At 46.5% G+C, this 20,885-nt stretch overlaps 1 protein-coding gene across 1 annotated transcript in view; it reads right to left on the minus strand.

Moving 5' to 3' along the window:
• The window catches only part of PLCH2 (phospholipase C eta 2), a 106,705-nt gene that overhangs the window by 6,531 nt on the left and 79,289 nt on the right, over positions 1 to 20,885 (minus strand). Inside the window, exons 14-24 of the mRNA XM_081341458.1 lie at positions 18,430 to 18,537; positions 15,789 to 15,947; positions 13,490 to 13,582; positions 12,406 to 12,506; positions 12,210 to 12,307; positions 11,454 to 11,636; positions 10,625 to 10,732; positions 9,732 to 9,856; positions 7,636 to 7,720; positions 6,700 to 6,846; positions 5,925 to 6,004 (exon numbers count right to left, since the gene is read on the minus strand). Coding sequence (XP_081197584.1) covers positions 5,925 to 6,004; positions 6,700 to 6,846; positions 7,636 to 7,720; positions 9,732 to 9,856; positions 10,625 to 10,732; positions 11,454 to 11,636; positions 12,210 to 12,307; positions 12,406 to 12,506; positions 13,490 to 13,582; positions 15,789 to 15,947; positions 18,430 to 18,537 — 1,287 coding nt within the window. The remainder of the gene's footprint in view (positions 1 to 5,924; positions 6,005 to 6,699; positions 6,847 to 7,635; positions 7,721 to 9,731; positions 9,857 to 10,624; positions 10,733 to 11,453; positions 11,637 to 12,209; positions 12,308 to 12,405; positions 12,507 to 13,489; positions 13,583 to 15,788; positions 15,948 to 18,429; positions 18,538 to 20,885) is intronic.

Consider the following 20,885-nt stretch of genomic DNA (forward strand, 5'->3'; position numbering starts at 1 on the left):
TGGTTTTCTTGCAGACGTTTCATGACCCAACTAGGGAACATCCTCATGGCTAGAAGGGAGTGAAGTTGGCAAATACATAGAATAACTGTCAAGCTGGTAACAACTAGATAGATAGATAGATAGATAGATAGATAGATAGATAGATAGATAGATAGATAGAAAGAAAGAAAAAATCAGCAAGAAATCTCTCATGTACAACATACACAGATAATGGAGGAGGGGATTTTCCCCACCTCCCAAGAAATACAAGACACTCCCCCTCCCCCATTGATGGAATGCAGTGGTGTGCAGTGATATTTCTTCCCCCTCCCTTCCCATCAGCCCCTTGAGGTCACTTGACGCATTCTCCCGGTGAGGCTATTTACTGACCCTTGAATCCAAACGAGCGATTCAAGATCCCAAATCCAGTGCAAATTTGGTGGGAAGAAAAAAAGAAGAAAGCCGTTTAAGAAGAAGATCCAGCATATTCGCACCCGGGGGATCAAGCCCAGGCAGGGCGGGGACCCTTAAGCGGAGGGTGAAATAACCCACAGGACAAACTGTGGGTTCCGTTAGCGGGTGGGGGATACCCCTTGGCTCAAAACAGAGCAGGGGTTATTGGCGTTAGAAGGGAAAACTACCCAACCCCTCCCTAGAGAGAGGTGGTACAGGTTAGTCCTCGACTTACAATGCCTTGTTTAGTGACTGTTCAAAGTTACAAAGGCACTGGAAAAAAAGGGGAAGCCAGTGGGGAATCCTGGATCTGCTTGATAAACGTGGGAAAGTCTAGAGGTTCAATGGCTTGTCAAATGTTCCGGGAAATGTCGCAATCCATGTTATGAGTGGAAATTTGGTGTATGTGTGTGTGTGTGTGTATTGTTGTTGGGGTTTTTTTTTTCCCCAAGAGGAGGAGAAAAAAAATAATCAAGCTAAATCAGGGAAAAGACACACACAAAAAAATGTTCATGATGTTTTCGGGTGGACGGAAGCATGCAAGCGTGGTGATGCTCCGCGCTCACTACACCTTCCTGGGTGGCGAGGAAGGGAGAAAGGGGGGGGTACCTTTATGGCGTCTAAATTTGCTCTGCTTCTAAAAGGAGACTTTTTTTGACACACAGAAGGCCACTGCAATCACAAACAGACAGAAGTAAAAAGGCAGAAAGTGAGACACAGGAGAAGAAGCAATCCGAGACGGCCCTAAGAGAGATTGAGGAAAGGGTCGGCACGTAACCCACATACACAAATAACACGGATAAACTACGAAAGGGGTGGGGGGGGGGAGGAGAGAGAGAGAGACAAACCAGAGGAGGGATCAAGGCGGACTCTGACATTATTCAATCCCCCCAGGGATGCAGAAAAGTGAGCAGAAAAAGAGCAAAGTGGCTTTCTGAGCATACCAAACAATTCTTTAAAAGTGTGGCGACTTTGCAGTGGAGACCCCTTCCCCAATTGCTCAGCTATGCATTGTAGTCCTAGATTTACTTACCACCTTCATGGAAACTAGCACTTAAAATTGGGAGAGGGTACTATTGTCTACTTTGATATAACAGAACAACAGAGCTGGAAGGGACCTTGGAGGTCTTCTAGTCCAGCCCCCTACTCAAGCAGGAGAGCCTACAGCATTCCAGGCAAAGGGTTGTCCAAACGGCTGGATGTTGTCCGAAAAGGTGGTTGCCAAAACAAATGGACAAAAACGGGCGGATTCAACGAGAACAACGTTCTTGAACCATCGACTGGCAACCTCAAAATGGTGTCTCACCAAGGATGTCATGATTTTTTACAGTTAGCAGAAGGATGCTCCATACTAAACTCAAATCATTAAAAGACGTGGGGATGGCAAGGTGAGAAGTCCCCTTTCTGTATAATTAAATTTTATTTGGAATGAAAGTGTCTAATTAGGGGGGGGGGAAAGCAACAGTTGGATAAGACTTTTTTGTCCCTCCCAGAAAAATACAGCAGGATCCCTTGCACGGATCTGAGTCTGGTTCCATATTCAGTGGGACTAGGCTTGGGGTCAGAGTTCACCCGCACAAAATGAAGGAATCTCTTCCATGGAAAGATTAGACTCCATAATTAGTAGATTGATGCCCACAAAGTCAGGGGCAGGAGAAATGTTAATGAGAACACAACAAGGGGTAGGTAAGCGATTTGCAAAAACAGGAATACCAGAGATAAAAGCAATCAAAAAACAAATCAGCGGGGGAAATTGAAAAAGAGAAGGGGGTGGGGAGGACTTAAGGCTAGCGAACAAGTTGCAGTGGGAGGGGGCTTCTGAAGACCGAAAGAGATGCAGGCGCGGGGGGGGGGAGGTGTTGGACAAACTGGAAGCCAGCAAGTTCCCCACCCCACCCCCATCCCAAAAAATTGCTGCCAGCTTTTTAAAAAGACAGTGTCAGTCAGCTGCAAATTAAAACTATCCATCAGGAAGCAACTCAAGCAGAAGAAGAGAGAAAGATTGGGGGGGGGGTGAAAGGAGAAATCAAAGAGGGCAGGAATTTGGAGGGGCTGATCAAAGGAGGTTAATCAAGGGAGAAAATTGCCTGCCGTGGAGAGATAGGTAAGCTTCAAATGTCTGTCTCTGTGCGAAGGCTGGTTCGTTAAAGTCAATGCTGTTTGTCAATGTTGTTGCTCCCCCCCCCAAAAAAAACCCCACCAGAATAGTGGTCCTGCCTCTCTGGAAAAGTAAGTTTCTAGTCCTCATACTCTAAATCAATGCACTGAGAGACAGGCTCTCATTCCTTCAAGTCCAGCAATACAGTAGCTCTTTCCGAAGGTGTCTCTCTCCCCCTCCCTCCCTCCCTCCCTCTCACACACACACAACCTTCTGCTGTGTCTATTTGAAGTGAAGGACAATTGACAGGACTACTCTTCTACTTAATTAACACCGACATAATTCACTATCTGTAGGATTTTTTATTTTTTATTTTTTAAAAAGGCAAAGGGCTTTTAAGCTTACGGTTAGACCCTGTGTGTGTGTGTGACAGAGAGAGACAGAAAGAGAGAGAGAGAGAGAAAGAGAGGTGGGGAGGGGGGTAGGAAGAAATCCAATTTCCCCCTTTCCTTCCGGCTTCAGTTTATTAAGCGCTGCTACGGCATCTAAGTGACTCCTGGCCAAGAACGGATCGATCCGTCCTCCCCTCCTGGATTGATGGAAAAAGTGGAAACGTTTACTTGGGAGACAGGCTGGGGGCAATCTTTCCACAAAAGGAGCCAATGGCAGGAGGGAAGGGGGCCTCCGAATTTCCTCCCCCTCCCCTGCAGACAACTAGCCCCAATTCGGGGCCTGATCCGGTACAAGGTGGGAGAGGAATTATGGGCTGGGCTTCCCCCCCCCACACACACCCTCCTTGCAAAGCTTTCCCGGGTGGATGTCTGTCGGAAAGGGAAGGAGCAGAAGAGCAGAAGGCCGGGAAGCTTGGCCCCTCTTCAATTTCATTGAACGCTGAGGACCAGACCTAGAGGGGATTAGAAACGGAAGATTTTCCAGACAAGATGCCTTCTTTTTGTCGGAGGATTTGAAACAACTCAGCTGGCCTTCCTCCAACTCTCCCTCGGATTTTTTGGCCCAGAGGAGAAAAGAAGAAGTTTGGAGAGAGGCTTGAACTTAACAGTGTTAACTTCTCCCCTCCCAGTTCTCCCTTGTTGGAAGGAGAAAAAGGGTGCCTAAATGCCAGCTTTTTTTTTTGCAAAAAAAAAAACAACCCACCAAAACACCCCCCCAACGTTGCTATGCAACGTTGCCCGTTCGGCACGGCTTCTTCCCTGTCGGATTCGCAGCACCTGGAATCCGTTGGGCCAGCTCTAAATCCAGACAAAAGACTCGCTTGTTCTCTTCGGGACGTTTCCCCCCCCCCGCTCCCCCCCCGCCTCCTGACACGTTTTTGGGCTTTCAAGAGAAGAGCCCATCGGCTGAGAAGGGATCTCTCCAAAGAGACACACAGATCAAACAGAGCTAAAGTGGATTCAGAGTGCCAAGAAACCAGCTTTCCTCTTCAAAATGACCATCCCCCCCAACCCAAAAAAAATTCCATCATACAAGTACGCCTCGATTTATGACAGTCCGTTCAGTGACCATTTGAGGTCACAACGGCCCCGAAAAAAGGGACTTGCAATTGTTGGTTTTTTTCCCCCCACACTTAAGACCGTTGCTTAAGACCCGCCCAGGTGGGTCAGGTGGTCAAAATTCAGATGCTCGGCCACTGACTCGGTCCAAGACAATGGCTGTCCCAATCTAAACTGGTTTTGGAAACTGACAAGCAGAAAATTCATAGACACTTCGGACCAGGTTATATGTATTCCGTACCAACAGGATGAAAAACAGCTTTTATCCGTGGGCTGTTAGGCTTTTAAATGGGACATAATCTCTGTGAACTTATGCAGAATTGACTTGGGAGGCCGCTGTGTGGTGTAGTTGGCTCACCTGGTGTGGTAGGATGGAGGGTTTGTTGTCACTGTGTGTTGGGGGGAGGGAGCACGGGGGGGGAGGCTCAGCTAATCTCAATGTACACATGTTGTACTTTGACAATAAAGGTTTATTTATTTATTATTATTATTATTATTATTCTGGGCAAGCTGGGTTTTTTTTCTTTCTTTCTTTGTTTGTTTCCAATGGAGTTGCTTCCGCTAGACAGCATTATTTTCCACTGATTTGGCTTGGCTAATTATGATTTAATAAGATTAAAAAAAAGGCACAGACATAAATCACTTGATGGATGAACTCGCTCTCTGTAACTGGGAGGAGATAAATGGGCTGGCTGCCACAGAAGAAATCCATCAAATATGTACAGTACAAATAGGATGCGTATATTTGGTAAAACAGGCACAGGAAAACCTGGTGTGGCGCATTCACCAACATGCATGCAAACGCCAGAGAATCAGCATGGGTTTTGCAAACAGTGAAAAGTTTAGAGAAATTTCGGAAAAGTAGAGACTTGCCATTTTTTAATCAAGGTGGGGAGAGAATAAAATTGGAGGGGGAAATATTTATTTTTAAAAAAACTTCTACAGCGTGCACCATTCCCCCCCCCCCCTGAATGTCCAGCATTCGGGGAAGGTTAAAAAGAAAATAAAAAGAAAATAAAAAGAAAAATAGAAGAAACCCTTGTCGGAATGGTGAGGTTTTCCTGACCTGCATTTAAACAGAGACATCCTGTGATTTGACCACGTTCAAACATTGCTGGCAGAGTTATGATGCCAGATCGTATTGCAGGCCTCAGTCGTTGCAGTGAAAAAAAATGACACTCCTTCCTAAGCAACGTGAAACGTAATTATTTCTGCTCAAGCACTAACAGACCCTTGAACACAGGAGCACCGGCGGTTGTAACTAGCTGAGAAAATAAAACTTAGCAGAGTCACTCTGAGTCTGGATAAGAATTTCCCAAAGCACTGGGTCAGCTGATCAGCAGCAACCCACACAATTGCAGCAAGGATTAGTTAGGTTTGGCCAAGGCTGTTGCTGAGTTTTCTGGGCAAAGCTAGAAAGCCGGTCCAGGCTCAGAATTGCTTTGAGACTGAATTTTTATTTTTTTTTTAAAAAAAATGTATACATGAACCACCCGATTGCAGAAATATCTGTGTGAGTCCCAAAGATGCTTTTCCAAAAGGCAACCGGACCCTTCTCGGTGTTTTTCCTCCAAAAACGTTTCGCTTCTCATCCAAGAAGCTTCTTCGGTTCTAACTTCTTCAGTGAGAATCGAAGAAGCTTCTTGGAGAAGAAGCGAAACGTTTTCGAGGGGGGGGATGGACGGGAACCTAAGAAAATCCAATGGCCTTTTGGAAACGCAGCCTTGGCACCAGCAGGACCTGGGTGATGGAGAACCTCCTTAGGTATGAAATCGGGCGCCGTCAGTTCTCCCTTCCGTTAAGGACAACTCAACCATCATCTCATCTGGAAGAAATCTTAGTTCTAGACGGGTTTGCCCAGCTCGGACTTCGGGATGACTCACCTTACCACAGATGTCGTTGACGGCTACGTGAACGAAAATGGAGGCTTCCTCCATGCCTTCTAGGTAGACGTGCCGATAGCCTGAAAGCAAGGAAAGCGGGCTGAATGAAGGCTTCTCATCTCCTTTAGCCCAAATCCCTTCCGGGGTCTCCAACCTCCCCCATTTCTGGCCGGAATGGATGGGGGGGGGAGGGAGGAAATAGTCACATTAATAACCCTCCAATTTTTGCAGGCATTCATCCTCCAGCTGGCTCTTAACGTCATTATTGGCCTTAATTGCAGCCAATCTTTGGCTGCCAATGAAAACGACAGTCTCATTTTAAGGCAAAAACAACAACAACAACACCCCACCAACGAACGCCCCTGCTTTGAAGTTCTTCTCCATCGATCCGGGGATGAGCCAAAGGAAAGTTGGCAGAGATAACCAGCAATTCAGAGATGCCTTTTTGGTTATGGCTGGCAGGAAGAACGGGGCGAGAGAAAACGGGACGATATTCGTGGCCCTTTTCCTGCGGCTTCCGCTAACGTCAAGCGCTCAAAGGACCAACTTGCTAAATGTCTCTCCAGGGTTTTCCAAGCGAGATTCTTCTCCTCGCCAGGCGGAAAGAAAGATTTGGGGGCACACCCAGCCAAGACTTCCCTCTTTATTGTCTTTTTGGTACCTACCTTAACGGGCAAATTCTCAAGAGTCTTGAGTATCGCCAAGGAAAAGCAGGGGAAAGAAAATAAAATAAAAATAAAACACCCACGCGGTCGTACAAACAGATCTATCTTACCTGGCATCATTGAGGTAAACGCAATGGTTCTCTGACCAATAAAATCCCTCCCGATGGGATCGTGGTCCCAGACCAGGAAACGCACCAGGGCAATCTCTGGCATGCCAACGTTGAAAACCAAGGTTTCTTCCCACATCGGATTGAAACCTGCAAAACCAAGAGTCAGGAGAACGGGCCTTTCTAGGAATGATCTACTGAGCGGTGTTTCTCGACTTTGGCAGCTTGAAGATGGCTGGATGTCCAACTCCCAGCCAGATGTGTGTGGACTTCAGCTCCCAGAATTCCACAGAGAAGAGGGGATCGACTGACTCTTCAAAGCACCAGAAGGCACAGAACATAAGAATAATGGGAGTTGGAAGGGACCTTGGTACATGGTCTCCTGCTTGAGCAGAGGGTTGGGCTAGAAGGCCTCCAAGGCCCCCTCCAGATCTATTCTGACTGATTGAACCTGATCTTCTGCCACTCTCCCTTGTCGCCCCACGCCTACTTCCAAGCACCCTGAAATACTGCTTGATGATGGTTTCGAACCAACGTTAGGATTCCAAAACAAAACAAACCAAAAGAAACATAAAGCAAACAAGATGTTTGTCCTTTGTTTCTGTTTTAAAAAAAAGTTTGGACTTCTGTATTTTGGGGGATAAAATAAAAATACGAAATAAATGAAAAAAACTTTTTTTAGGAAAAGACTTCCTTGAGGGAACCAGCTATTCACCACTGAAGTTGCTGGGAAGTTGCCAGGTGCCCACAACTCCTCCGGGTGATGTTGGGCAGCCAACTGTCAATGACGCTGCGCAGATGTTCTGCGCGGACAGTAACTGGATTAATTTGGAGAATTCAACCCCTCCTAGGATTCTGTGAATCCCTGCAAGATGTCCTCGGCCTTACAGAGATGGCGGGAACGTGAGAGTCAAAAGGGAAGGAGGGAGAAGGCCATACCATTGTCGTCCACAACTCTGGTCTGCTCTTTGCAACAATCCATGGGCAGCCCAATCACTTCGACTTCCACAAACGGATCTATGATCTGGAAAAGAGGTCAAATATGAAGGTCACCCAGCACAGCTGGACCGTGGCCTCTTTCCCCACCTCGGCTGGCTTTCTTCCTGGGCCATAAATCTTAATTAACTTGAGAAGATGGCTCTCTGAGAAGAGGCCTTCTGCACATCTGCCACCCAAAGGCCTTTGATCTGGAGATGCTGGAGAAGGACCAAATTCCCTTTCCTTCCAAAGATCGCCAGTCCAATTCCCCACAGCTCCACTTAACCACACCTACGCAAGACAGAGTCTCAAAATGCCCTGGGTTTTTTTGCTTTTTTTTTGTTTTTAAACACTCACTTTACTGCTGAGATAAACCATCTTTTTACCTTCAAACTAACAAACCAATCAATGGAAGAATAAATACGTCATTTGGAGCAACCTGGCCATTTTCAAGAAAGGTACTGTATAAAAGCGCGGACTTTCCCAGGACACGTAAACTATATTTGGAGCGGCACAAGGGGAAACTCTAAGACTTTTTTATTCAGAATCAAAATGCTTTTATTTGAGTAAACTTGCAGGAGGGAAAAGAATGGGGGCCCTTAGAGTTTATTTAGATGCACAACGACGCACGCATCACGTACGTGTGGCGGTCCCATCGTCGATACTCAGACCAGCCTCCAAGTGAGAAAGGGATGATTGGAGAGGAAACTCAATGCTATTCCCCCCCCCCGCCCCAGACTGGCCAATTAACAGCTTGGGAGAAAGAAACCACCCACAAGGATTATGCGTAGCCCCCAATTAAAAAACAAAAACCCAAGAGACATCTTTTGCTCATAGGCAAAATAAATCCAGGGAAGGGAGGGGAAAGAAATTTTTTTTGGAGCAGGTCCCGGTGCAAACGGGCTCTATCCGAAGAAAGCCATCGATCTTGGCTCTGACAACTCAGCAGCTTAATGTTGTTTTACAGGAAGATTCGAGGCTTGTTCACTGGGAGTTTTATTTATTTATTTTTCAGTCTCTCTCCCCCCCCCACCCCACCCCCTTGCTTTCCAGGGAGGCCTGGTGAATAGAAACTTTGTCACTTTGATGGAAGGTCTTGGCAGAACTTTCCTGACTCCCCAGAGGCACCCTGTGGACAATAATGTGGACTGGGATCTTTTTTTTTTTTTGCACAAAGAGAACTGGCCAAGCACCTGCTAAACGCCCTCCCCCCCAAGGGAAAGGAACGGGTTGCATAATCTTTCCTTTTTAAAAAAAAAACTAACAGGAAGCTGCACGATGGAACCTGTAGTGGTCAGAAGTGGGGGGTAGGAGCGACATTGAAGCCCAGCTTGCAAACTAACTCACTTTCTTGGGGGGGGGGGAAAGAAAAAGCCCTTGATGGCATTTGCCCCCCCCAAAGTCCCACACATCTCCTTGCCCCAAGAGAAAAAACGCTTGCTAGTTCTTCTCCCCCCCCTTTGAAATCAGAAAGAGTTCTCTGAATTGCGCCTTCAAATGGACAGTTTTCATTCTTTATTCAGAAATTTGGGGGTCATTGTAGCCGGTTAAGTCGAAGACTTCCCTGCTAAATGCTGGATTCTGGCGAAACCGTCCTGAATCAGTCACGTGACCACGGGTGATTGCAAATGGCCGTCAATGCAGCCAGCTGCCCAAAGTTTGATCCCAAGGGCAGGCCCCCAACCGTTGGAACTTTGAATCTGGGTTATCGGGATCGGGTCCAGGTAGGTTGGCTGGAACCCCAAGCAGCTGCTAAGCGACTGGCCCTACGTCAAAGGCTACCTGCAGCGAGGAGAGCCCTGGTGGCACAGTGGCCAGAATGTGGTACCGCAGGCTAATTCTGCACACTGCCAGCAGTTCGATCCTGGCTGGCTCAATCGAGGTTGACTCGGCTTTCCATCCGTTTGAGGACCCAGGTTGCTGAGGGCAACAGGCTGACTCTGTAAACTGCTTAGAGAGGGCTGTAAAGCACTGTGAAGCAGTATATAAGTCTAAGGGCTATTGCCATTTGTATTATTTCCCTCTGGATAGGGTACTCTGGGTTCAGACCACCATACCTCGCCTCGGTCTCCAAGCATGGAATCGCGCGGCTTCGGGAGCTGCTGTCCGCTGATGACCCTCAGGACGAGTTGCTTTTTCATCAGGCCAGCCAAAGGATCTTCGGAATTGGGGTTGAAGATCCCTGGAAGAGATTTACAGAGGTTGCATGGGGATTTCATGTCTGTAGGGGGTCTCTGGACCCAGGAAGGCAGGTCCATACATGTTGTGGGAATCCAACCATGTTGTGGATTTTGTAAATCCACTTCGCTCCCACTCCTCGTAGTCATGGCTGACAGATGAAAGATAGGTGGAGGGAAAAATGAAAGAGAAGGAAGGAAGGGACAGGAGGGAGGGAGGGAGGGAGGGAGGGAGGAAGGAAGGAAGGAAGGAAGGAAAGGAAGGAAGGAAGGAAGGAAGGAAGGAAGGAAGGAAGGAAGGAAGGAAGGAAGGAAGGAAGGAAGGGAAGGAAGGAAGGAAGGAAGGAAGGAAGGAAGGAAGGAAGGAAGGAAGGAAGGAAGGAAGGAAAGACCTTGTCAGCTCTTTTAATTTATAGGTGCATTTTTCCTGCCTCTTTGCCTGTGCTGGATTCTTGCACTGGGGCAGGGGGTAGGACTACATGTCCCATCCAACTCTTACATCCTACCGAGGACTATTATACGTGAATCGGCTTTGATAAGGCTTTATTCCTGAGCCAAGGGTATCTATTTGATCCACTGCTTTAAAAACGGGAGGATCTGGGGAGCCAGCAGATCAAACAAAATTCCTCTCTCGAGTTAGAAACAAACCAGGAAGCAGAGAAAGGAAGGACATTCCTTACTGGGCCGTTAAATACGAAGTTAAGGACTGAAATCAATTTCTGGGGGAGGCTGTGAAGGAGACAGACTTGCTGATTACCGCCTCACCTTCTTACCTTGACACATACACTTGGGCTTGAGGACGTAGCCGCAATTCCCGTTGGCGCCAAACTTGGCGCGGTTGAGCTGCAGCATTCTCCCTTCGGATTGGTAGTTCAGCGCCACTGCAACGGAAGGATAAGTGGGGAATACAGGAGCCGTAGTGGCGCAGTGGTCGGAATGCAGGATTGCAGGCAAACTCTGCCCACTGCCGGGCGTTCGATCCTGACCGGCTCATGGTTGACTCAGCCTTCCATCCTTCCAAGGTCGATAAAATGAGGAGCCAGATTGTTGGGGGGCAATACGCTTTAAAGCAGTGTGAAGTGGTATATAAATCTAAGTTCTATTGCTGAATAAGTGGCAAATTCTGATCCAGCCATTTTGGAAAGTATTTGTATTTTCTTTTTCTTCTTCTTTTTGTTCTCCTCCTCTTCCTCCTTTTCTCTCTCTCTCTCTCTTTATCTTTTAACGGAAAAGAGCTACTTTGTTTTCAGAAAATGATATTAAGAGAAACCATCATGGCTGAGAAATAAAAAAAGGGGGGGGGGAAATGGTTGTCTCTTCATTCTCTGCCAGCTAACTTTAAGAACCGGACTAAAAAGAGCAGCTGTGCGATTAAACAGAGAGGGAGGGAAGGAAGGAGAGAGAGAGAAAGAAACACTGCTTTACAGTTTCCCTCCAGGACAAATTCCACCAAAATGATTTTCTCCTTTTGCTTCGCTTCTCTATCTGCCATTTCCTCCTCCTCCTCCTCCTTCATCCCTCTCAGGGACGGGCTTGCAGAACCGAGGCACGGAAGCGTGAAGGGAAGTGGGCTTTGGGGCTACAAACATCTGGATTCCTTACCCAACTGGCAGCCGGCGTTCCAGAAGGGCTGAGGGTTGTAATTGCTGGAATCCACCCGGTAGGAAGAAGGATAGATCCGGGAGAGCTGGTGCTGATTGAAGAGGAGATACTGGGCTGGCTTTTGCTGAAGGATTTGGTGAGCTTTCGTTTCGCTGAAGGAGGAAACCTGCCAGCTGGAAGAGACTGGGGCGAAAGAAGGATGCGTTTAATAATAGTAACAATAATAATAACAGTAATAATAATAATGATGATGATGATGATGATGATGATGTTATTGTTGGAATGGGCCTTGGAGCTTTTCTAGTCCAGCCTCTTTGGATGTCAACATCTCCCTTGGAGTCTGGGATGGTACTATAGGTTCTCCTGCTTGAGCAGAGGGCTGGACTAGAAGACCTCCAAGGTCCCTTCCAGATCTATTCTATTCTATTCTATTCTATTCTATTCTATTCTATTCTATTCTATTCTATTCTATTCTATTCTATTCTATTCTATTCTATTCTATTCTATTCTATTCTATTCCATTCCATTCCATTCCATTCCATTCCATTCCATTCCATTCCATTCCATTCCATTCATCTGGCAACCTCTTCCCCGGGGGCACCAGTGGGATATAGGTACCTCCTGTAACTTCATTTCAGATGGTCCTCGACTTAGTGGCCGGTTGCTTAGCAACTGTTCCAAGTCCCCATGGATCCCTTCCACCAAGGTGCTCACGAGTTCCGCCTGGCTCTAGGGGAAGGTGGTAGGCAAACTTACTTTCCGATTCCACGTCGTGGCTTCCCACGGATCGTGTGTACTTCACCAAATCCGAGAGCGCCCGTGACAATTTCATAGTTTTCTTCTGCCGATTTGTTCTGGGAGGACCGAAAACAAGGTTAGGAATGGCTGAAATGGATCCCCAATCAAAATGGCTACAGACAAAAGTCACTATTTCCCCCCCCCCTAAACTTACTTGCTATAATGGACAGAAGTTCTAGTTAAGTTTCCTTGGCATTCAAGGTCATCTTCTCCGTCTTCCAAACTTGGGGTCCTTTTGAGTTTGCTGGATTTTTTCTGGGGTTAAAAGGAAAAAAAAAGGCAGGGAGGAAAACACATTATCGCAAAGGAGAAATAACTCTCACTAAAGCTCATTTCTGGGAAAAGAACCGCTTCTTATTTTGAATGTTCGGAGTGTAAACAATGAATCCCGGAGAGGCAAAGTGACATTTCCAGTTAGGACTGGGAAGAAGTCTCCCGGTTGACTTCCATGCCCACAAGCGGGTCTCCTGGTGCAGAGTTTCCTGCCTGAACAGGGGGTTGGACTAGAAGACCTCTAAGGTCCCTTCCAACTCTTGTTTATTCTATTCTATTCTATTCTATTCTATTCTATTCTATTCTATTCTATTCTATTCTATTCTATTCTATTCTATTCTATTCTATTCTATTCTATTCTATTCTATTCTATTCTATTCCATTCCATTCCATCCTATTATCTGCCCCACTATGCCCCGCTAGCTCTCCTTTCTTCTCAGCTTGATGAAACTGTTACAAATATAAAAGCATTTGCAAAAAAGAAACACACAACATCCCCCCCACACACACACCAAAATATAGTCATAAAGCAATATGGTTTGGACTGGACGTGCATACGCATTGGCTGGGATGCATAACCTCCTCTTTAGAGCACCCCACCCCATCTCCATCTGCCTCGGGTTTTGCAAAAATTGGATTTGTTCTGATCTTGCATTTTACATCTCCCGCAGGGACATCCGCGTAGAATCAAATCAGAGGGTCTGTACAAGGCTATAAAGCCAGGCGTTGGTGGGCTTCCTGACCAGCTGCTTTTGTTCCGCCCTCATTTTTTCTGGCTTGCAGTTTTGAAAAATTATCCTGGCAAAAGGTTGTGATAAACCTGAAACTAACAACTGACCAGCGTCAGGGTCAAGCTCCCTCACCGATCTTCCCACGGCCAAAAAAACAAACCAAAAACCAAAAAACACCCCCAAACCAGAACAAAATGTTCCAGACCCTTTCGCCCCGAAAAAAAGATGAATAACCTTGCGTTTGGTCAAGCTTCCCATGAGAGATCGGTTCTGACGTTTGTTGAGGATCCCGTCTTCACCAGGTTCCAGGATCTCCCCGTGCTTGTTCTATGGTGACAAAAAAAAAAAAAAGAAACAACGATCAGCGAGGAGATCAAGGCTCAAACGTCAAGCAAGGCTCAAACGTCAAGAGTTTGGGTGAGGACATTTCAGTACCTGACAAAACGTAACCACAACTGGATGATATTTAATAAGTTTGTTTGATGCAATCCTTTGAAGTGATTATAGGATTAGAGAGAGAAAAAGCAGTACCGGTGATTACAATGTCCAAGCTTTAGAACTAATGAGTGTGTAAGAAATCTGGCAATTATTGGAAAAATTAACATAAGGGAGGGGAGCTTCCTTACAAAACCTCGGACTTATTCAAAGTCTGGGGCAGAGGAGATGGCCAAAGAGGAGGGCACACCACCGGTGCGTTCCTCGCCTTCCCAACCTCACCCTGGTGGCCCCTGACGAGAGCACGGTGCCCTCCCAAAATCTCACTCACCTGCTTTCCTCATTAACTGTGTGCACTCAGCTATGCGCAGCAAAAAAAAATCGTTAATAAGCCATTTATCAAGGAAAAAGCTAATGAAGCTCTAGCAAAGCAGGCCCACGAAAAGGCCAGCCCAGCTCTTTGGCTTCGATTTCTAATGCCTGGCAATACCTGTGTTATTTCTTGATAGATCAACCCTCCTACTGGTACAGACGCGATTAATAGAGCAAGGGGGGGGCAGAGGAAGGGGGGCGCAGAGACCAAATCAAAACCTCATTACAGGAAAGGCAGAACGGAGCTTAAAGCTGCAGTGGAGGGGAAGGGAGGCGGATTGTCGCCAGCAGTGCAAAAAGCTGGAAGGACAGGAAAGAGACGCTAGCCTGGTTCCTAACTGTTAGAATTAGAACCACAGAGTTGGAAGGGACCTTGTAGGTCATCTAGTCCAACCCCCAACCCCGAGCAGGAGACCCTACACCATTTCTGAGAGATGGCAGACCACTTCTCTTCGTTCTGGACGGTTTAGTTCACAGACCTAGTAGGTTGGCCCAGTCCTATTCCTAGCCAGGCCTGCTGCGCAGGGTCGTGGTCGAAAATGGAAGGAGGAAGTGCTGTGTGCATCGAGGCAGGCTTAGCGTCGGGCGCCGCACGAGTAACCAGGAACGGGAGCCGAGTTCAAAGCACTTCGGTTTGTTACATTAAATTCAGAGGCTTGGCAGGTGACTCATATTTAGGAGGGTTGCAGCGTCCCCCTGGGGGTCACGCGATTCTCCTTTTCACTTAATAAATGCCTTGCTTAGCCACAGAAATGTCGGATTTAAGTGTGGTTGTTAAGTCAAGGATGACCCGTACGTAAAAAATAGTAATAATACCGATAACGAAGAATTCCATCCAGATGCTCAAAGCAGGGGGTTGGACTAGAAGACCTCCAAGGTCCCGTCTTTATTAACGGCACACATTAAAAATGAAATTTAGTTGCTTCCTCTCAAATTTTGCTAGGTTTCGCTGTGCTGATTGTGCCTCGTTCCCGAACCTCCTGCCCTGGCTCCACAGTCCTCACTCCGCCGGCCAGAGGCTGCCGTGTGTCTGCAGGAGAGCCGGTTGGAAAGCGATATTAATGGGTGGCCGAGGAGGGGCGAGGCTGTTTCTCCACGCACCGTTGTCTTCCCGTGTCGGATGGCGTGCGTGCAGGACAAAGGAGAAATCTAAGTGGCCAGTAAATATCTATCCTGATTACAGGGAAAACCCAGAAAAACTCATTATCGTTCATCGCTCGAGTCTCCTCGCAGAGGGGAAAAAAACCACAGTGGTGATCAGTCAGGATTAACTGTGATTCCATACCCGGCTTCAATGCTCCGAAGAGGTTTATGAGGAAGGCTGAAAACTGTGTGCGTGTGTGTGGGGGGGGGCGGGTTGTCGAGAAATATAGCTATCAAAAGGCGAATTTGACAAGGATTCATTTGAAGGAGGGACTTTTCGGCAGATCGGAGGGTGCGTGGTTTTGTCTGATGCCTGCTTTGCTTGTTTGTGCGGACCGGTTGCTGGCGTGCCACGGCCACAGACCGGGGGATTGGGCACCCCTGGGCTTGAGAATCCTATAGCAATTTCAATATTTAAGCTAAACCTCTGAAGTGACACATTATTTATCTATTTTACCAAACTGGTATCATATTGGGGTTCGGGTTTTTTTTGGCGAAACTTTATCGTATTATTCATTCATATTTTAGCATTAAGCTTTTCAGATGGGCTACCTCTCTTTCCCCCCCCCCCAAAAAAAATCACCTTCTTAAGATCGTGCTTGTTCCCCAATTTCCCCGAGGACGGTAAGGTGGTGACGGCAAAATTATTTTGGTCTTCGCAGTCCCGGATCTTAGACTCCTTGATCAGAGAGTCCAGTTTCTTCTTGGCCAGGTTTTCCACCCGCTTCCGATTAGAAGAAGCCTGCAAGCCAAGAAAGCGGACATTATAAGCGACAAAAACGCAGCCTTCCTTGGTTTCTTTTCCAGCTGGTGTTCTCGTTTAGTGACCGATCGACGTTACAAAGTAACTGAGAAAGGCGACTTGGGACCGTTTTTCACGCTCAAGTCCGTCGCAGCATCGCCCTGATCACGTGATCCAAATTCAGACACTTGGCAACTGACTCATATTTACGACGGTCGCGGTCATGTGATCCTTTTTTTTTTTTTTTTGCAACGTTCTGACAAACCAGATTCACTTAACAACCGTGTTAATAACTTTAAGGACTGCAAGTGGTTGTCTAAAACAACTGGGCCAGAAAGGTTGTAAAAACGGGGTAAAAATTCACTTAACAACTGTTTTGCTTAGCAACAGAAATTTTGGGCTCCACTGTGGTCGCAGGTGAAGGCTACTTGTAACTGGTAAAAGTGAACTAAGGAAGGAAAGCAAGAAGCAAGTGAACCCCAAAGTTAAATTAATCACATTTTTCTTCTCAGCAGGCTAATATACAGTCTCCTGCTTATATTACATAGGTATTTTTATGACCTATATGCACTTCAAACATGACTTTGGTTTAACCAAGCCGCTAAAAATCAATCACAATCATAGCGTTCCTTGAGTGACAAGCCTATGAATATTTGATTAGTGGTTCCCAGATGTTTTTTCTTCAATTGTTTTTGGATTGAGCACAAGGTAAATGTCAAAACAAATGAAGTCTGATGGGTTTTGCCAAACATCTCAAGAATTGCACAGTCAGTGCCAGCAGACTCAAAGAGTAAGATAGCAAAATTAGATTTGCCTCTGCGTTGTTTTTTTTTTAAAAAGTAGGGCACGCTAAAACTTGCATGTTACACGGCTCGCAGCCTGCGTCGTACTTCTCGCTCGGTTTTGCGTCCTCCGTTGAGCAAGCTGTACTTTCCGAAGAGCACTAACCCTGGCTTCCTTAATTGGCCAAAGCACATGGCAATTAATGCTCTCAAAAATAAAACAAGCTGCCGTTTTCTTGGCTTTGGGTGTACCCTTGGTGAGCATAACTAGCCATTCACGGCTGGCCATCCAGATGTTTGCTTGCAAAGGTTTGGTTTTTTTTTTAATAAGAAAAACAGAAGCAGAACAAATTACAAGCTAATGAAGATGGAGTTGGAGGGGAAAAAATAGGGCCATCTTTTTTTTTAATAAAGAAACACCACAAAACACAGGAATTAACATTGTTTGCATTAGGATTTGGACCGAAGGAGAGAAGACAATTTCTCTCCCAGGTCGCTGCTAAAAGTTACCGTTCAAACTCAGCTGGAGGGATATAAAATAACCCCAGCGGGGGAAACTTCCAAGGTTTCAATTAGATTTATTACATTTGGCAACACCTAGAAATAAGCAGTGTGTATCCAGTAGATAAGCACCAATTTTGGGGTGGGACAGCAATTGGGATGAGATTTCTTTTTTCTTTCTTTTTTTTTTTGGTGTGTTCTGGCTTTTGACAGGGGTGGGCACTGTCCAAGGTGCTGAAACAAAGAAAAGTGCGGTTCAGAAAATAAATATACTAACAAGGAAATCTAGAGAAGCTGCTACTCCGTTATCTCCCTGGTGAAAAATCTTAATTCAGTTGACTGGTTCTCCTCCATGAAAATGGTTAAAGGCAAGAGTTTTGGTAGGCTCTGTGCCTCCAAGATCAAACCTGGGTTCAGAATTCTCAAGAAGTTGTCAAATCTGATCTGATGGGTCTCTGAACAGAAGTTTGAAACAAGCACCTCGACACAAACGAGAACATACGAACTTCACGAAGATGACACAAAGTAATATTACCACTTTATAAAGCCCTAGTGAGACCACACATGGAATACTGCAGCCAATTCTGGTCACCGTATCACAAAAAAGATGTTGAGAGTTTGGAAAAAAAAATCCAGAGAAGAGCAACTAAGATGATCAGAGGCCTGGAGACTAAAACATATGAAGAACGGCTACGGGACTTGGGGTTTGGCTAGTCTAAAGAAAAGAAGAAATAGGGGTGACATGATCGCAGTGTTCCAATATTTGAGGGGCTGCCACAAGGCAGAGGGGGCCAGGTTGTTCACCAAAGCACCAGCGGGAGGGACGAGAAACAATGGTTGGAAACTGATCAAAGAGAGAAGCGACCTGGAATTAAGGAGAAACTTCCTGACAGTGAGGACAATCAACCAGTGGAACAGAGGTTGCCTCCAGAAATCGTGGGCGCTCCATCCCTGGAGATTTTTAAGAAGAGACTGGACATTCACCTGTCTGAGACGGTACAGATTCTCCTGCTTGAGCAGGGGGCTGGACTAGAAGACCTCCAAGATCCCTTCTATTCTGTTCAGGGCATTCATATGCTTCTAAAAAAAAATCTTGGCAAAAAAGCATTTTCCCTCCTTCTTCTTCCCCAGATCAACATTAACGTCGTTGGGTTTGGTCAACAAGAAAGAACTCTGCATTCCTGCTTTTCAATACTTACATCCCCGTTCATTAGCTTACAGTCATCGTCCATCTCATCTGCGCTGTCCTCATCGGATACTTCGCCCTCTTCAACATCCTCGCTAATGTTGGCCGGAAGCTTTTTCCCCTAGAATGCCAAAGCGCGCCATTAGGAAAGGAATAAACACCAACGGCCAACTGGCGCTCCCGTTGGCTGTGACAAGATGAAAGGAAGAATATCGTTGATTGATCTCTTGCATATAATTCATCCTTCCCAAGTTGTGTTTCCCCCTGCGTGCTTATTGAAGCAAGCCCATTAAGGAGAGGTTGGGGGAGGGGGGGAAGCATGGGCTCAAGAGTGACTGGGCTGAATAACATGGGCCCAAGAGTGCCGGGCTAATAAGCCAGGAAATGTAACAGAAGGAGAGGGCTGAGCAGGGGGACATTGGTTTCCCCCCAAAAAACCCCTCATATTTATTAATTTCCAAAGTTTCCCATTGCTCCTCATTTACTTTTTTATTCTTTTAAAAGAAGCTTTCTGTGAAATTATCACCGTGGGATATTCTTGCATCTATCAGATAGTCCTTAACTTATAACAGTCCATTTAAGTGATGGTTCCAAGTTACAACAGCACTGGGAAAAGGGACTTATGACCACTTTCACCCCCAGGGTCACGTGATTTATGTTCGGATACTTAGCAATTGACTCATATTTGTGACGGTTGCCGTGTCCCGGTGGGGGTGGTGAGTCACGCGATCCCCTTTTGCGACCTTCTGACAAGCAAAGTCACAAGGGGGAAGCCAGATCCACTTAACAGCCGTCTTACTGCAGTGATTCACTTAACAACTGTGGCGAGAAAAGCCGTGAAAGGGGGCAAAACCCACGTAACAACTTCCTCACTTAGCAACCCAGTGGCACGTGGAAAATGATCCATAAGTAGCATCGGGAAAACTGCTTTCCTAGGATTGCCAAGGAAAACGACCGAGAAGCAGCCAGGAAGTCACTAAGAGAGTATTACCTCCCTCTGCTCTTGAGGTAGGCATTAACGTGGCTTCTAATCGTGGCCAAGTAGTTTTCCTTCTAGCTAAACCTCGGCTCGAAGAAACGGAGAGCTTCAAGCAGGGCTGCGAGAAATATTATTTATTGATCGATAATTCTCGCCACGAAATCCCAGAAGGGTATTAAGATTGATCGGTGGGCGCAGAAAAGCTGGGCTCTCTGTGAGGAATGCAGAGTCCGAAGCCTTCATCAAAGCTGAGTGGAAATGGATTGCTTTCGAGAGGCCAAAGTCGCTGGGAAAAGCTAGCCCTGATCCTCACCACTCCGCTCCCAAAATCTAATCACCGAGAACTGGGCAGCTGCCACAGATCGTCTAAAACTCTTCGGGGAAAAGAAATTAAACTCCGGCAGCGTAAAAAGCAACAGACCTGATTATATATATATAATCAGAAGTTTGGAAGGAACCAAGAGGCAAATGAATTAAAGTTAATTACAACTCCTTTTAGTTAATACTTCAACCTCCTGGAGCATCTCTGATTCAGCAATGCAAACGGCGAATTGAAATGTCCGATGAGGATGGCCAATTAGTAGATTGGATCTATCCTCAACTTACGACCGCAATGGTGCCCCCGAATTTCTGTTGTTAAGCAAGACAGCCCCATGTTAGTAATCTGATTGTTAAGTGAATCCAGCTTGCCCCTTGGCTTGGCTTGTCAGAAAGTTGCAAAAGGGGATCGCGTGACACACACACACACACACACACACACACACACACACACACAGAGGGACGCGGCGACCATCGTAATTACGGGCCACTTGCCAAGCGTCCGAATTCTGTCCACATGATCGTGGGAATGCCGCAAAGGCCGTTAAGTGTGAAACGCGGTCGCAAGTCACGTCTTTCGGTGCTGTTGTAACTTTGAACAGCCACTAAACGAGCTACCGTAAACCGAGGGCTATCTGTGTTCCACCTCTGGAGGCCTTCCAATGTTCTATTAAGGCAGCGGGACGCCGGCTGGCCGAGCAGAGTCAAAGCGCCCACAGCCCAGCGGCTGGATCAGAAGATCCGGAGAAGATTGCCCCCAATTGGTCTTCTTTGGCAGCTCCCGGTTGGGGGGAAAAAGGGAAATTGAATTAGACCTGACAGAAGCACAGCCCTGGAAGACAACTGTCTTTTGCGTGGTTCACTTTGAGCTCCCTGGTGGCGGCTTTTTACCTATGAATGCCTGTCAGAGGTTGATGCACAGTTCAGATCTGTCTCCTGCTAATTTTTCCGCCCCCCCCAGCGTCTGCTCTGTGATGCGTGGCCCAGGGTGACACAATCTGTGTCCGTTAGCATTCATTCCAGAAACAAAAAAAGCAAAAAGCAACTTTTGATATTTAAACGTCTATGGAGATTCTCAGTCGTCCAAGTTGTTGTCCCAAAGGTGCTTTCCCCCCCCCCACGAGCCAGCTGATATTTTGGATATTTAAATGGACCTTCTGGATGGGTTAAAG

Source organism: Vipera berus (assembly GCF_964194415.1).
Source record: "Vipera berus genome assembly, chromosome: 17".
Classification (NCBI taxonomy): Eukaryota; Metazoa; Chordata; class Lepidosauria; order Squamata; family Viperidae; genus Vipera; species Vipera berus.